Source organism: Sarcophilus harrisii, chromosome 3 (genome assembly GCF_902635505.1).
Source record: "Sarcophilus harrisii chromosome 3, mSarHar1.11, whole genome shotgun sequence".
Lineage (NCBI taxonomy): Eukaryota > Metazoa > Chordata > Mammalia > Dasyuromorphia > Dasyuridae > Sarcophilus > Sarcophilus harrisii.
The window spans coordinates 427,738,656-427,753,851 of record NC_045428.1 but is presented as its reverse complement, the minus strand read 5'-3'; the positions used below and the strand labels follow the sequence as shown (position 1 = coordinate 427,753,851).

The following is a 15,196-nucleotide window of genomic DNA, read 5'->3' as shown; positions in this document are numbered from 1 at the left end:
ATCTCTTGATAACCAAAACTCATTCTTTTTGACTTCTCTTCAGTACTGTTGACTACCATTTTATCCAAGAGACTCTTTCCTCTCTACATTTTTATGACACTTGTCTCTTGTGGTTCTCCTCCTGTGTTTTAGTGTGCCTCCTCAAAGCTCCCACATACCAAGTAGATGCCCTGAAGCATATCCCAGTGTATCCTAGGACAATGCATAGTCTGTCCCTGCATACTATTTCTGTCTCTAATCCCTCCCATTTTATCTCTACAAATCAGAGTTGCTTCAGAAGTATTGGAAAAGGCTTGAAAATTACTCCACAGCTTCAGGATTAACTGTAATTTTCACTAATGTTCAGGGGGTATTGAGTTAGAACCTCATCAGATTTAGTTAGGCATCACTTAAATGTATTTATAGCACTTTTCCCACCCCTTTTAAGCGGGTTGCTTGCTAATTAGGTAGAATCAGCATTTTCCTTTCATCTAACTATCTTTTCAGGCAACAAAAATAGATCCTTTCTGGTATCAGATTCACAAAGAAAATATAGATTGGTAAACTTATTTTAATTCTCATGTTGTTGCCTGATACAAAATCTTGGACCTTTTCAAGCTATTTGCAGTCTTTGAGCTGCTACAGAACAGAGACTCAGCAAGACTGAACAGTAATTACTAACAGTTCTATAGTACTTTAAAGTTTTAAAAGAACTTATCATTATCTGAAACTTTGTTAACAACTCTATGAGTCAGCTATTAAAGGTATTATTATACCCATTTTATAAATGAGAAAACTAAGGGTCCCAAAAGTTTAAGGGACATGCTTATGGTCCCACGGTGACCAAGTAAAAAGAAACTCAGGGCTGGATGACTCCAAGTCTAGCATGGTTTTCACTATTGCGCAGTAATTTATTAGGAATTATTTGAAAATGACTGAAATATAAAATATTTATAAATTAATTTGTACAAACGTTATAAATATTATCCATGTAAAGCTTTTGCATAATAAATTTTATTTTGGTGTGCTCTCTTTTTAATCCCCTAGGAAATCTAGAGGACAATCTATTATATCATGATACACACTTTAGACTTGGGAATGTCTTTTAAGGATATATATATATATATATATATATATATATATATATATATATATATAAAATTTTGGCCTTGAAAATATTCAAATAAACTCAGAATTCCTTAGTATTGATTTCAGTATCTCATAACACAGATTTGGGAAGTCTCCAAAATGTTCATTGGAAGAGATTAAGGAGGAAGAGATAGTTTCCATAAGAAAGAATCTTTTACATCTACTTAATCTGTATCTAATACAAAAAGGTTAATTTTTTTCTGCCAGTTGCACAATTCAGAAATAAAAAATGTCTTTGTAACCAAAGCAAAGTACTTTTCTATTAGGCATGTTGTGGTTCAACATATGGTAGAAAAAGTGTTTCAGTCTGTGTTCTGCCATTTTATATGTGTGTGTGTAAATTGCATATTTCTTTGTCTGACATTTCAGGAAGCCCATGATATGGTGCCATCTTCCTTTTCCAATCTTATATTTCTTTTCTCCATCCACTCTGTAATTTGGCCACATTGGGATATTCTGGTCTCTTAACAAATCCAGTTATGCACTTTTAAACCTTGTTTTATAGTTTCCTATCCCTGAAAACCCTTTATTTTCCCATACTATCTGTGAAATTACCACCCATCTTTAAAGTATTATTGAAATTCTCCATAAAACCTTGTTGTGTTGGTAATGTCTTTTGGAACCTTAGACCTCACTTTAGTTTCACACAATTCTCATGAATTTATCAGGTTTTCATGGATTATGGTACATAAAAACTGTGCATGTCTAATTTCTCCAGTAGACAGTAAGTTTTAAGAGGCCTGGAACTTATGTTTTGTGTTTCCTCCAGTATCTAGTACAATGTTTTACACTCAGAAAGTACTTAATTACATCATAGGCCTGTGATGCAAACTTTTAATGTTACCATAAAAATGAAAGTTATTTTTAATATACAGTGTCCAAAAAAGTCTTAATGTAATTTTAAGCCATTAAAGCTTAAAACCACATTAAGATTTTGGGGACAGCATTTATTGGTTAAATTGAATTTGCTGAATTATTATTTAAGTATAAACTCAAGACATTTGTCAACTGGTTTTGTTAATGAAAGTCAAAACCATTCAAACACCAATTCTGCCACTGCATACTATTGTACCAGTTAATAGATATGATAAAGCAAACTGCAACCACAGAAATAAATATTAGGAAAATAGAACCTATTGTTTTGAGTATATTGTATAATAGTGATTTATGCATTCAGATGTGATCTGAAATGTTTTTTTTTTAAATTTTTGATAGCACCAAAATCTTTGACATATTTGGGATTTGTTTCAAAATATTCTTTATGTTGGATATTCTTCATTTTTGTCATTTTTATTTTTATTTTTCATTGGGAGGCTGTATCACTTAAATGCAATTATATTTGATGAATAAACATCTGTTCAATAATTTTCTATAAGAGTAATATAATTTTCTTCCATGATTAACATATAGATGAATAAAACATATAACAGTTAATGTGCCTGATTATTATTTTTATGGAAAAGAGTAAAGACTCCCATAAGCCCACAGAAGGAACCTTTATAGGTTTACATAAGGAAAAGTAGTAACCTTTGATGTGATACAGCCCTGTGACTAAGAGTAACTTGGCTGAAGCTCTCAACCGGGTTTGGCTTTAGGCATGATAAACTGGGGTTGGCAACTTACATGGGGGGGCAGCAGCCACTACTGCATCCTGTTAGGATCATTTCTTGTAATGTAGAAAAGACTGCTGCTGGTGACTGTGGACACTGCTGGTTCTAGGGGGATCAAATTTTCCTTTCAAACCGGGCAAAAGCCTTATTTGAATGAAGAATGTGAGATGAAACAAAGTGAGATTTTCCTCTCCTCTGGACTGAAGAGGGTCTCTTCCTTATGCAACCCTGAGAGCAAAAGGGAAAAGTGGGCTTATCATTACATTATCAGCTTATTTTAAAACAGCTAATCTGTGGGGGGTGGGGGATGGGGGAGAACAAGAAAGTCTAATTTGCATGAGATCCATGAATTGTGCTTTTCCTGGTTATACAACCTCTTCTTCCTTCCCTCCCTCCCAGGCAAAACCTAAAAATATACATCTTCTACACCAGTGCACTACTAATTTTTTTTACTGTGTACCCTAACAGTAAAGTTTTTTAAGTACACATCTCTAATATAGGCTTTGCCAAAAGCCTTCTCTTTCTTAAAGAGGTTAACAACTTAAAAGTGTCCTAAGATTTCCAGGACAGTCTCTGTATATGTATAATTTACTTATAAATTATACACATAATATTATGCTAATATATTAGGTATATTATAAAACAAACACAAAAATAATTTAAAAGAATTAAACATCATTTAAAAAATAATTTTTATTTCTTAATGGTACAAAACATTTTGCTCACTAAACATTTTAAGTATTCAATAAATTTCAGAAAGCAATATAATTGAATATGGTTCATTATTTTTTTTTAAAAAGTTTGCCTTAACACTTTGTGATATAGTGATTTAAAGGTCTGGTTCTGTTCTGAGTCTAGTTTGTTTTGATACTTGGTATTTAGGTGGAAAAAGATACTTCACAAAGATATTTAGATTCAGATTAAAGAAGTGCATCACTGGCTATACTTACTTAGTCATGTATTCATTTTTCAATCCTATTAACTGATGGTTCAATATTTTTTGTTGAAATTGAACTAGTAAATCTTCATCTTTCCCATCAATTGTGCAAATTAACTGGAAGGTGTTACATTTTTAACAAGTGACTTCAAAACCTATGAAGGTCTTTGGAATACTTTTAAAATAAGTTTAAGATTCTTTTTCCAAATTTTTTATAGGTAATTATAAAGTTTTAAAGGTAACATCTTTTTTTTTACAACAAATGCTTAATTTTAAATATCTTGGTAATCATGATGGTTCCATACTATAATTAGCCAATAAGGTAAATTATATACATAAGGAAAGGTTCCTTGATAATTACAATGGATCTAAATCCAAATTTAAAGCATCTTGATAATTTTGGAAAGTTTTGCTCAATTTTTTATCATATTTTATGAGAATGTCATTGTTTTTGCCTCTGTAATTTAGCTGTTTATGAGATTGTAATAGGTATAAAAGTGCCAGCTCTTCCATTTTTCTTGGTTTTTGCTTGTGCTTAGATTATTTACATTATTAATATTCTCTTCAAATCTTTGCAGAAATCTTATTAATGCACTTGTCCATTTTATTAAAATTAGTTTAGTTAAAATTAAATAATATAAACAATAAATCCACTTAACAAAGTACACATAAATAGCAATAGATCAAAATACATTGAAATATAGTACACATGTGGTCACTGAAAGTATATAGCTTTTATTCCTCCCTCAGGGTATTATATATGAAATATGACTGTGTCTGAAATATGAGTGCAAGCATCAATCTACATTTAAATGTTTAGCTTGTATTTAAAAATAAAAATAGTTCTACTTTCATACAATAACTCTCATATTTTCTCCATTCCTTGATGCCAATTCCCTAGTTCAAGTCCTCATGATGTCTGAGCATCTGCAATAGCTTCCTGCTATTCCTTGCTCTCTGCCTCTTATCCCTCTACTCCAATCCATATCCTGTGCAATTGCCTAAGTGGTTTTCCTAAAGCATTAAGTCTAATCATGTCATTCCTTTACTCCATAAACTTTTATGTCTCCATATTAACTCCAGGACAATCAAATTAAAGCCCTTCACAACTTGCTCCAATAAACTTTTTTAGCTAATACATTAATCTCTTTTGTACACTTTTAAGATCCAGTTCTCATCGGTCTTTTTGTAATTGCTTTCATCTCTGTGTTTACTTCTTGTCTGTCCCCCATATGTGGACTGTATTCCCTCCTCACTGCTGCTTCTTTGAATCCTTTCTTTCTTTCAAAACTTATCCCAAGAACCACATTTGGCATCAGTGTTCAAAATCTGGAATTCTTGGCCCTCAATGGTTAATAGATAAATTTCCAGGAGTTCACGAACTTGGATGAGAAAATCACATCTTTATTTTTATTTATTAACTTTGGTTTCTTTTGAAACCCTATGTATTTTATTTTTTGTGTTTAAAAATATTCTGAGAAGAGTTTATAAAGTTTTGCCAGAGTGCCAAAAGGTTCCATTACAGAAAAAAGTTAAGAATCCTTGTTCTACATGAAACCTTTTTAGATTGTTCCATCCCCAACCTTCACTGCTCATGTCCTTCTAACTAAAATTTGAGCTTGTATTTTTTTAGCATTTTTCCTTTTTTGCGTTTACTTATATATGTTATTTCCAACAGAATATAAGATACTTGAGGGCAATAATTGCTTTATTTTTATCTTTGTGCTCTGGTACCTTAAGACCAAGATACCAAAAGTCATGATACAATAGAAATATGGAACTTCAATTATTTAAGTATTAGTTGGAACTCTCTATCAAAAGTAGAATAATTAATACCTTCTTGATTTTTATAATAATCAAAAGAAAATTTTGTTCTAGAGTTAATCTCTCCAAAAAGGGATGGAAATCTTGCAAAGAAATTACTATTCCATATTATAGTTTATGGTAAAGAACAAAAGTAAATACCTTAGGCAAATCACTTAATCTCTGACCTTCAATTCCTCATATTTAAAATGAGAGATGGATTAAATGACCACCTTTAAAGTTCCTTCCAGCTTTAAATATATGATCCTGGATAGAGAACTAATCACGTAATGCAAATGTTTTTTTAAAAAAGAAACTGAAGCAGGATGCAGAAGGTAAGTACAAAAAGTATGGTTTAGTCTGGTAAAAAAAAAAAAAAAAAATTCAGAAAGACTAAAGCTCAGAATGACCAGAGGCTGGCAAAAAAAAAAAAAAAAAAAAAAAAAAAAATGAAAAACAAAAGGGTTAGGAGTATTTTTCCCCAAACTAAAATGAGGGGGAAAAGCACCAAAGAAATGATAGGACTACTGCTTGTGGAAGATAGGACAATAATAATGGAAAACAGAGTGGACATATTGCTGCTCAATTCTTAATTTGTTTTTGTTTATGCTTCCAAGGAGAAGGATTTTTTCCACTGGAGAAACAGATAAAATATGGTTAATATGGAGTTGATACCATATTTATGGAAAATATGGAAAATAGCATGCAGGTATTCAGTATTTCTTCACTTTGTAGAAGCTATTGATTTTTAATGAAATTGAATAAAATCTTCAATATACAAATAAAACTATACCTTCAGCTCATTGTGTAATGAAGCTAAGATTGTGTTGTAAAAGTTTTGAGAAATGAAATACTGAGGAATATTCCTATCAGGCATACCTATTACCGATATAAAAAAAGAAAAATCCAATAACTGGAGCCATGAAAATATATAGAGTTGGATTTTGCAGTTAAAAGATCTTTCTTCATTAAAAATTGATTAGATGAAAGATGGAAAAAAATGACCAAAAAAATTTTATAACAAATTGGATTAGTAGAATCACTTTTGTTCTCGAATATCATAGTCTCAATATGCTGATAAAGTGAAAGTAGCACTGAAAAAAAAAAAAAAACCCAAAAATGGTCTAATACTCATGATGAGCTCCATGCTGAAGGTGATGAGCTCCATGCTGAAGGTGATAAGAGTTTTCAGTACCTTGAGAAATTGAGGGGCAAAGTATCTGATGGAGGGGAAGAAACCAAAAAAGTGTGAAAAAACTCAGACACGATTATTAACCCCCCCCCAAAGGAGAAAATATAAATAACTAACCCTTATGCCTACTTTCACATCTTTATAAGATTTTATGGGTATAATCAATAAACATCCAGATCATCTTTGATTAGGATACAGGTAGGGGAATAAGCAGGATTTTACAAGAAATTATTTCATAGTAGACCAAATCTCTACCTTTACACAACTGACTAAAAGATTCAGAGAGTACAAGGAGCCTACTTTATTATAGGATTTTATTGCTCCTCTAACAAGGTTATTTCCCATGCATAAGCCAAAATTATATAAGATTTCTTGAAATATTAATTTAAGAGATAACTTTGTTCAACTAATCTATAGTGATTAATAGGCAGTGAGATACTGAACAAAAAGACCTAATCTTGGTCTGTGGAGATCAATTACAGAGATCAAGAAAAAAAGATCCCTACAGATAGCGATGTCCTCCAGATATTCCTGTTCATATATGATATCCTCCTGATTATATCAAGCCCCAGAACACTGAAGAGTGCCTTAAATGAAATCCATAATCATGCTGAAATAGGTTCTAACTGTTCTCACAGGCAAATGAATGGTTTAAGAAAGTTCATTGTCCAATTAATACTATGTAGTTGACCCAACCATGTAGGCAGCTCAATCATCAGTATTTCTTTTCGATAGTCACCAAAAATGGACAAGAAATTGGCTCCACTTTGACAAGGGAAAGAGTGTAGAGGTTGGATTGCCTTTGAGAAATTGCAAAGTTCTTTTAGTGAGCCTAAAGCTTCTGCTTGAAGGAAAGACTCATCTTTTTAAATAATAACCCATCTTTTAAAAATGACATTCTTTTGGTTATATTGCTCTTAATTATGGAACACAACAGTCTCCAAAGAAATGAACTGAAGATCTTTCAAAACTGTAATGTTACAGTCTCTAATATTATTCAATAATATCCACTAATATTCACAACTAATAAAAATACCAAAGGTAAGAATCCTTATTTTATACCTGTTTTTAGTGGGAATGTATCCAATATTTGTCTACTATTATATTAGCTCTTGACATATGGAAAAGATTTTTAATTATGCTAAGAAAAAATGAGAGGTCTAATGGACTCAAAAATATATTTTTTTGTTGATTTGTTTTGCTCTACTATACATACTTGTTACAAGTGAGGCTTTTGTTATTGGTGGAAGATAAGGGAAAGCTTTGACTGGACCTGTGATCAACAGTTTGCTATTTGTATAGAGAACTCATGGTTGAAGAAACTCCCAACACTAAAGCAGGTATTCTTCCATCTTCTCTACAACTCAAGTTTTAGGTACCAGAGTGCTAAGAAATTAAGTAACTTGCCTAGGGACACAAAGTCAATTTGTGTCAGTGGTGGGATCTAAACACACATATTCCCATTTTCAAGGTCACCTTTCTATGGACATTAATAAAACATTTTAATGCACAGAAGAAAACAAAAAAGTGCAGAAGGGAACATAAACGTGGAAAAATTTTGTTGATTTGTTAATATGCATACATATATGTATGTATATATGTGTATATATATATATATATATATATATATATATATATATATATATATAGGTGTGTGTTTCTTTTAAAAAATTGAATGTAACAAATTCAGTTTCTTATGTCAATATTTTTCTAGGTTCATCTTTGTATGCTGAAATGCTTGTGTGTGTTAATGGTTCAACTCACAATAAAAAAAAGAAGTTAAAAATACTTCTACACTTAATCTTCTTAGTGTTTTTAAAAATTATCAATGCATAGTATTTTTTTCCAAAAGCTTTTCCTATATCTATTGACATATAGTAATTTTTTTGAAGTTTTCATTTTTGTTTTGTGTTTTTATTAGAAGGGAGATTTTTGAAATAGATCTGTGATTTAACTAACATAATCAAGGAAACTCAGTGAAGAAATTTCCTTTCCCAATGGAGATTTATAATGTCTTCTATAACTTACATAGTGTCTTAGAGTGGCCTTGGAAAACTAAGAGGTTAAATGGTTTGCCCAAGGTTACATACTATGGTTCAGAATTAAGACTTCAACCTTGGTCTTTCTGCTTCTAAGTATATCCTCTATCCAATATGACATTTTACCTCACTTTTTTGGATATGTGTTCCACTTTTTTTTTAAATGTAGATATTTCTTATTCAGGAGGACAAAGGGAAGCCACCTGGACAGCAGATGTGTATTATGATAAATTCTGTTTCTCAAATTTGCATAGTCTTAAAAGGGTCCAAGGGGCCCTTAGAAGTCATTTAATTGACCCATTGAGCTAAGATAAATTTATGATGCTATTAAGTATGTCTAATTGCCTTACACTGAAGACTTTTTATTCCTATGAAAATTTCATTTTTAATCAGGGGTTTTTAGGTTGGAGTTTATCTATGAGCATGTTACTTTTAAAAATATATATTGATAACTATACTTCAATATATTTGTTTCCTTTGTAACCTTACATAATTTTATGCATTTAAAAACATTATTCTGAGAAGGGGGATCCATAGTATTTGCAGATTGCCAAAGGGTTTGTGACATTTTAAAAAAAAGTTAAGAATCTTTTCTGAATTCATCAGTTTGTCTTTAGTTCTTCCTTTTGATATACCTAATTGCCCTCATAATATTGTTGACAAATGAATCTAGGTAATGAATTAAGGTATATGGTTTCTACTTGTCCTTTGCTATGTCTATCAACTTAGTTTGACCAATAATTGGGAGACAAAGGGAATCTTATCTGTGTAATTTTAATTTGGAGGAAGCAGTCATGGATTAAGGAGATAGAAGATGAAGTGCAGGAGAGATCAATTGGCTTGGGTTATGAGTCCAGAGATCCACATGGTTGAGAATGAAAGAATGTCCATCTCAATAAGATATAAAGCTGATAAAATTTCATGTCTAGAGGAATGAGCCAGAACAAGTGTAAAAAATTGATATAACCTGACCATATATACCGATTTTCCTAATTAAGCCTCCTGCCAATTGCAGGGGCTATTTTTTTTTTTTTAAACAAAAATGCATAGCCTCTCCACAACTAGATATACAATAAGTTTTCCATTGATCTGCTCATTTGTGCAATCCATGAAAGCTAAGATTTCTTAATAAGACTCTTATCACCTTGTTAAAGGACCTGACAATGAATGTGAGCATTATATTGCTATTTATTTCTTTTAGCATTCTTCCTGGTTTAAGATTTAGCTAAGAGGTAAGCTTCTTTCCCCTGACTGGATCACTGCCAGGAACTTGGCATAGTTCAGTGAAACTATGAGCTATTCTGTACAGAACTACCCAAGATGGACATTCATAATGAAGAATTCTGACAAAAGATGATTCACTGGAGAAGGCAGTAACTACTCCTGGGTTTTTGCCAAGAAAACGCCATATGGGGTCATGAAGAGTCTGACACAATGACTGAGCAACAACAAAACTTCTTTTAGTTTCTTAACTGAGAAACATACTTGGTCTTGAGTATATGTTGTGTCTATCTTCAAACTTCAAAACAAAGAATGATGGGTAGGTGTGGCTCAGGCCCAAACATCAGCAGCTAGAAACCACTGATAGCATTCTTGGAAGAATGTATGTATATACAAGGAAAGTTTTAAACTAGTCTCACTCAATGTCCTTAACACCTTCATCAGGAAACAATTGGAATGTTTGTTGTGGATCCTCTGGAGGGTCAGTGTTATCTTAGGCTTCCTGATGCCAGACAAAGCCAAAACTGCAGGAGAAGTTTTTAATCTTTAAAATCTTATTTGCAATTGTTTTCCAGCAATATTCAAATAGCTTTTTTTGTTAATTTACTTTAGGGCCATTGCTGCCTCCTGGTTTTCCTCCCTACCTATCAGATCACTCCTCCTCAGTCTCTTTTGTTGAGTTGTCATTCAGATCACAACTTCTAATCATAGGAATCTCTAGTGTTGTGTTATGGATCCTCTGTTCTTCTCATCAGCTCCTATGGATTTAATTATCTCTATGCTAATGATTCTTAGATCTACCTATCCTGCCCCAACATCTCTGCTGATCTCTGGTTTCACATCTCCAACTATCTTTCAGGCATATCAAGTTGGAAATCCAGTAGAACATCTTAAATTCAATATATCCAAAACTGAATTCATTATCTTTTCCCTTAAAACTTGTACCCTTCCAAACTTCCTTAGTACTGTAGAAATTACTACCAGAATTTCTCCTGAGTCTCCCAGACTTGCAACCTAGGTTTCATCCTCAGCTCCTCACTATCTCCCAACCCCTATATCCAATCTGTTGCCAAGGCTAATAGAGTTCATCTTTATAACCTTGAATATGAGCAAAAACTCATATTCTCTCTGATACTGTCACCACCTTGATATAGGCCCTCATCACCTCATACTTGGACTGCAATAACTTCATGGTTGATCTATTTGCCACAAGTCTCTCCCTAATCCCATCCATCCTCTAACTCAGCCACCAGAGTTATCTTCCTAATAGCATAGGTCCAAAAATGTGAACCTCCTACTCAACAAACTCCCATGCTTTCCTATCACTTCCAGAATCAAATACAAAATCCTCTATTAAGTATAAAGAAACTTTCATAATTTAGCCTTCCCCCCCCCCACTATTCTAGTCTTCTTTAGACCTCACCCCTACTCCACATATTTTTCATTTGAGTGACACAGACATTCCACATTTAGATGCTAGGCATTTTTCCTAGCTGTCCTTCATGCCTAAAATGCTTTATCTCTTCACTTCTGCTTCTTGGTTTCCTCTATGTCCCAACTAATGTCCCATTCTTCTTTCTCAATCCCTCTTAATTATTCCCTTGGCTAATTATTTCCTATTCATCCTATATGTATCTTGTTTGTATATGTTTCTTTGCCTGTTGTCTCCTTCACTGGATTGTGAACTTCTTGAAGGAAGGTACTATCTTTTGTCTTTCTTTGTATACCCAGTGCTTAGCAGAATGTCTGGCACATAGTACACACTTAATAAATGCATACTATCAACTATGATTATACATAAGTGATATATCTGACTACTGACTCATTCTCAAATGGATATCTAGAAATGGGAAAAATTGGAGAGTGGTTTCATGTATATAATAGAAGGTAATTTTTGAAGATCTTGTTGATTTCCTTCTTAGAAAAGGAAGGCCTCTCCCAGTCTGCAATTCCTTCTATTATAGATTTAAATAGCATGAAAGCACATTCCGGAAAATGACTGTTCTGAGATTCAACTTTAACAAGAATAGAAAAGAATTAAAAGAAATAAGTTCTAACAAAATTATATGAGGTCAATTTTAAAAACTCCTTTGGCACTTCCAGATCCTCTTCCCCCCACCTCCATATCTCAGTAACTTCTCCTTTTAAGTTCAAGAAATCCATATTTTCCCCCATTTTCTGTCCTCATACTAGGGGACTTCAACAAGCATATTGATTCTCCCTCAATCACCTCTCATGACTCCTCTATTTTTTCCCAGGACTTTACCCTTCCCTTAGTGATTCTTTCTTCTTTTCCTCATCTTGACCATTTGATGAACACTGAGTTCAAATCTACACTTTCCTTTTCTCTCGAGTTTTTGGCCCCCTTATCATATCATCTATTGTGCCTGACCAAGCCTCAGGCTTGGATTCCTCCAATCATCTGGTTTTATTCCTACACAAGTGTTGCTGAATAAAGATAGAGAAAAATCACATAAATATTCTGACTAGGTCTACCACAAATTTATATTACACAACCTTAACTGGACCCTTCACTCCTTGTAGCTAATTGTTTTATATCTCTTATAAATTTATTATCCACTCTTCCTAGCAGTTCTTTCAACCTTTTCATCCCTCCTCAAATATCCCATAGCTTCTTCTCAACCCTACCCTTTCTGCTGAGAACTTTGTCTCATATATTATAGGAAAAATAATGAGGCAATGTACTGTGAGCTCCATCTTCTCCCCTCTTCCTCATCTCATATCTTTTAAATACCTTCTGCCACTATTTTCCTTTACTCCTATCTCACATGAATAAGTGACTTCACTCATTACTAAAGCAAACCTCATCCCTCATAAGAAATCCCATTCCAAACCATCTCTTTCAATAGACTGCCTCCTCTGTTAACCCTACTCTATCACTTATCTTTACTGGAACCTTCTCTACTGCCTGCAACCATATTCATATCTCCTCCATCTTCCTTCCATTTCCACAAACTATCATCAATATCCTTTTTACTCCATGTAGCTAAACTCTTTGAGAAACTTATCTATTCTCTCTCCTCTCTCTTCTCTTCTGTCTCTGTCTCTGTCTGTCTGTCTCTATCTCTCTCATATCCTGGCTTATTTAAACTCATCATTCCACTGAAACTTTGCTCTCCAAACCAAATCCAATAGTCTTTTTTTCAATCTGCATTTTCTGGACCTCTGTATAGATTTTAGCACTATTTCTCACTTGCTTCTCTTTGATGCTCTCTTCTTTCTCTAGATTTTTGGACACCACTCTTTCTCATTCTTTCCCTACCTATGTGCTCCCTCTCTATCTCCTTTGCTAGATTCTAATCTAAGGTTAAACCCTATAAAAGCATAATTGTCCTTCAGAATTTTATTCTGGGCTCTCTTCCCTTTTTTCCTCTCTACTCTAAATCTACCTATTCTATCTAACTTCTCTGATGATCTCCAGTATTACATTTCCAGTTGCTTTTCAAACATCTCAAATTGAACGTTCAGTTGACATCTTAATTCAACATATCTAAAATTGAAATTGTTATTTCCCTCCTCTAAACTTTTCCATTACTATAGAGGGCAGCACCATTCTCTCAGTCCAACAGGCTTGCAATCTTGGTGTTCTGTGATTTCAATTGTAGAACATCTCTTGCACATTTCCCCTTTTTCCTCTGCTACTGCTACTACCACTCTGGTGCATGTCTACATTACCTCATCCATGGACAATACTGCATTAGCCTGTGTTGTCAGCCTGTCTCAGATCTCTCCCTATTTTATTTCCCCTTCCATTTAGCTGTGAAAGTGTTTTTCTCAAGGTAGATGTTTCAAAACATCACTCCCTACTAAATGAACCATAGTGCCTATCTAGAATCTTCAGGATTAAATAATAAAATCATGTTAGTGTTCAAAGCCTTTTATAATCTAGCCATTTCTTTCCCCCTTTTTCAGTATTCTTACACCTTTTACTATATCCCTCCCCAGACTCTTCAATTCAGTGACACAGACTTCCTTGCTGTTTCAAGAAAAAACACTCCAACTCTCAGCTCTGGGAATTTTCTCTACTTGTCCCTTTTGCCTGGAATGTTGTTCTTTCTAATCTGTCCCTTCTAACTTCCCTATCTTTCTTCAAGTCCTAACTAATATACCACCTTCTACAGGAAGCCTTTCCCAATCTCTCAATTGTAGTGATGCATTTGAGTTATTTCCAATTTGTTTCGTATCTATCTTGTTTATATATGTTTTGCTTTATTGTTTACTTATTGTCTTCCCCATTAGTTATGAGCTTTTTGAGAGCAGGGACTGCAAATAAATTGATTATGTAAAGGATTCTTTTAGTTGGGCAAATTGAGTGCTTTTATCTACTTCTGCCTTTCTTCCCACTTTCCATACTTGGAGATTCTGTTTTTCCTCAGTTTTAATATATCTGCCTATGAAAACAATCTTAGGAAAAAAGAAAAAAGGAAAAATCTTAATAAGTTTAGTATTCTAAAGTGAATAATTGATTTACCTGAGATACTTCTGCTAAATAGGCACGTCGCTCATCATTGGTCTTATGGAAAGCCTAAATTAAAGAGACATATAAATTAATATTAAATAATATTAACACTATTATTAACTAATAAATTTAAGTCATCAAGGAACTTCTTAAGTTACATGTTTCTCATAAAGATTTCATTATACTATATACTGTTTTTGCTACAAAACATTAAATGCTTAGTTTTTTTCTAAAAAGAGTTGTTTGTTGAATAGAATAAAAACAAACCTTTGATGCTTGTTCCAGTTTAAGCTCATATTCTTTTACTTGGCATTCAAGACTTCGTTTTTCTTTTTCTAGCTGTTTAAGTAACTGATTTAAAGAATTCTGGAATTATATAAAAGAAATTTATCACATATATTTATCAATAACTAAGATATTTTATATGACAGATTTTAAATTACATGTTTCAAATTCTATATAGGAATTTTTTTAAATGCTGACACTATACTGAAAAGAAATATAGGGATAGGCATTCAAAAAATAAATAGTATTTTTAGTGGCATAATTCACATTATAACTTCAACTTTCTTATAGACTTCTTTAAGAAATTTCTCAGGAAACTCAAGAGTTAAAATAATGAAATGTGAAATGTAGAGGGGCCTACTTCCTAAATCCCAGCTAATATCTCAAAAGGAACTTAGAATGAACAATCATAAAGAAAACCAGAGAGTTTACACATAAGCAAACTCTTCAACCTAATCTAAAAACTGTACAAAAGGCAGTCTGAAGCTGGAAGAAGCTGTT

At 32.9% G+C, this 15,196-nt stretch overlaps 1 protein-coding gene across 1 annotated transcript in view; it reads right to left on the bottom strand.

Annotated features, from left to right (window-relative positions):
- CCDC169 (coiled-coil domain containing 169) overlaps nucleotides 1-15,196 on the bottom strand; it is a 96,697-nt gene that overhangs the window by 61,132 nt on the left and 20,369 nt on the right. Inside the window, exons 7-8 of the mRNA XM_031961359.1 lie at nucleotides 14,678-14,776; nucleotides 14,423-14,476 (exon numbers count right to left, since the gene is read on the bottom strand). Of these exons, the coding sequence (XP_031817219.1) occupies nucleotides 14,423-14,476; nucleotides 14,678-14,776 (153 nt within the window). The remainder of the gene's footprint in view (nucleotides 1-14,422; nucleotides 14,477-14,677; nucleotides 14,777-15,196) is intronic.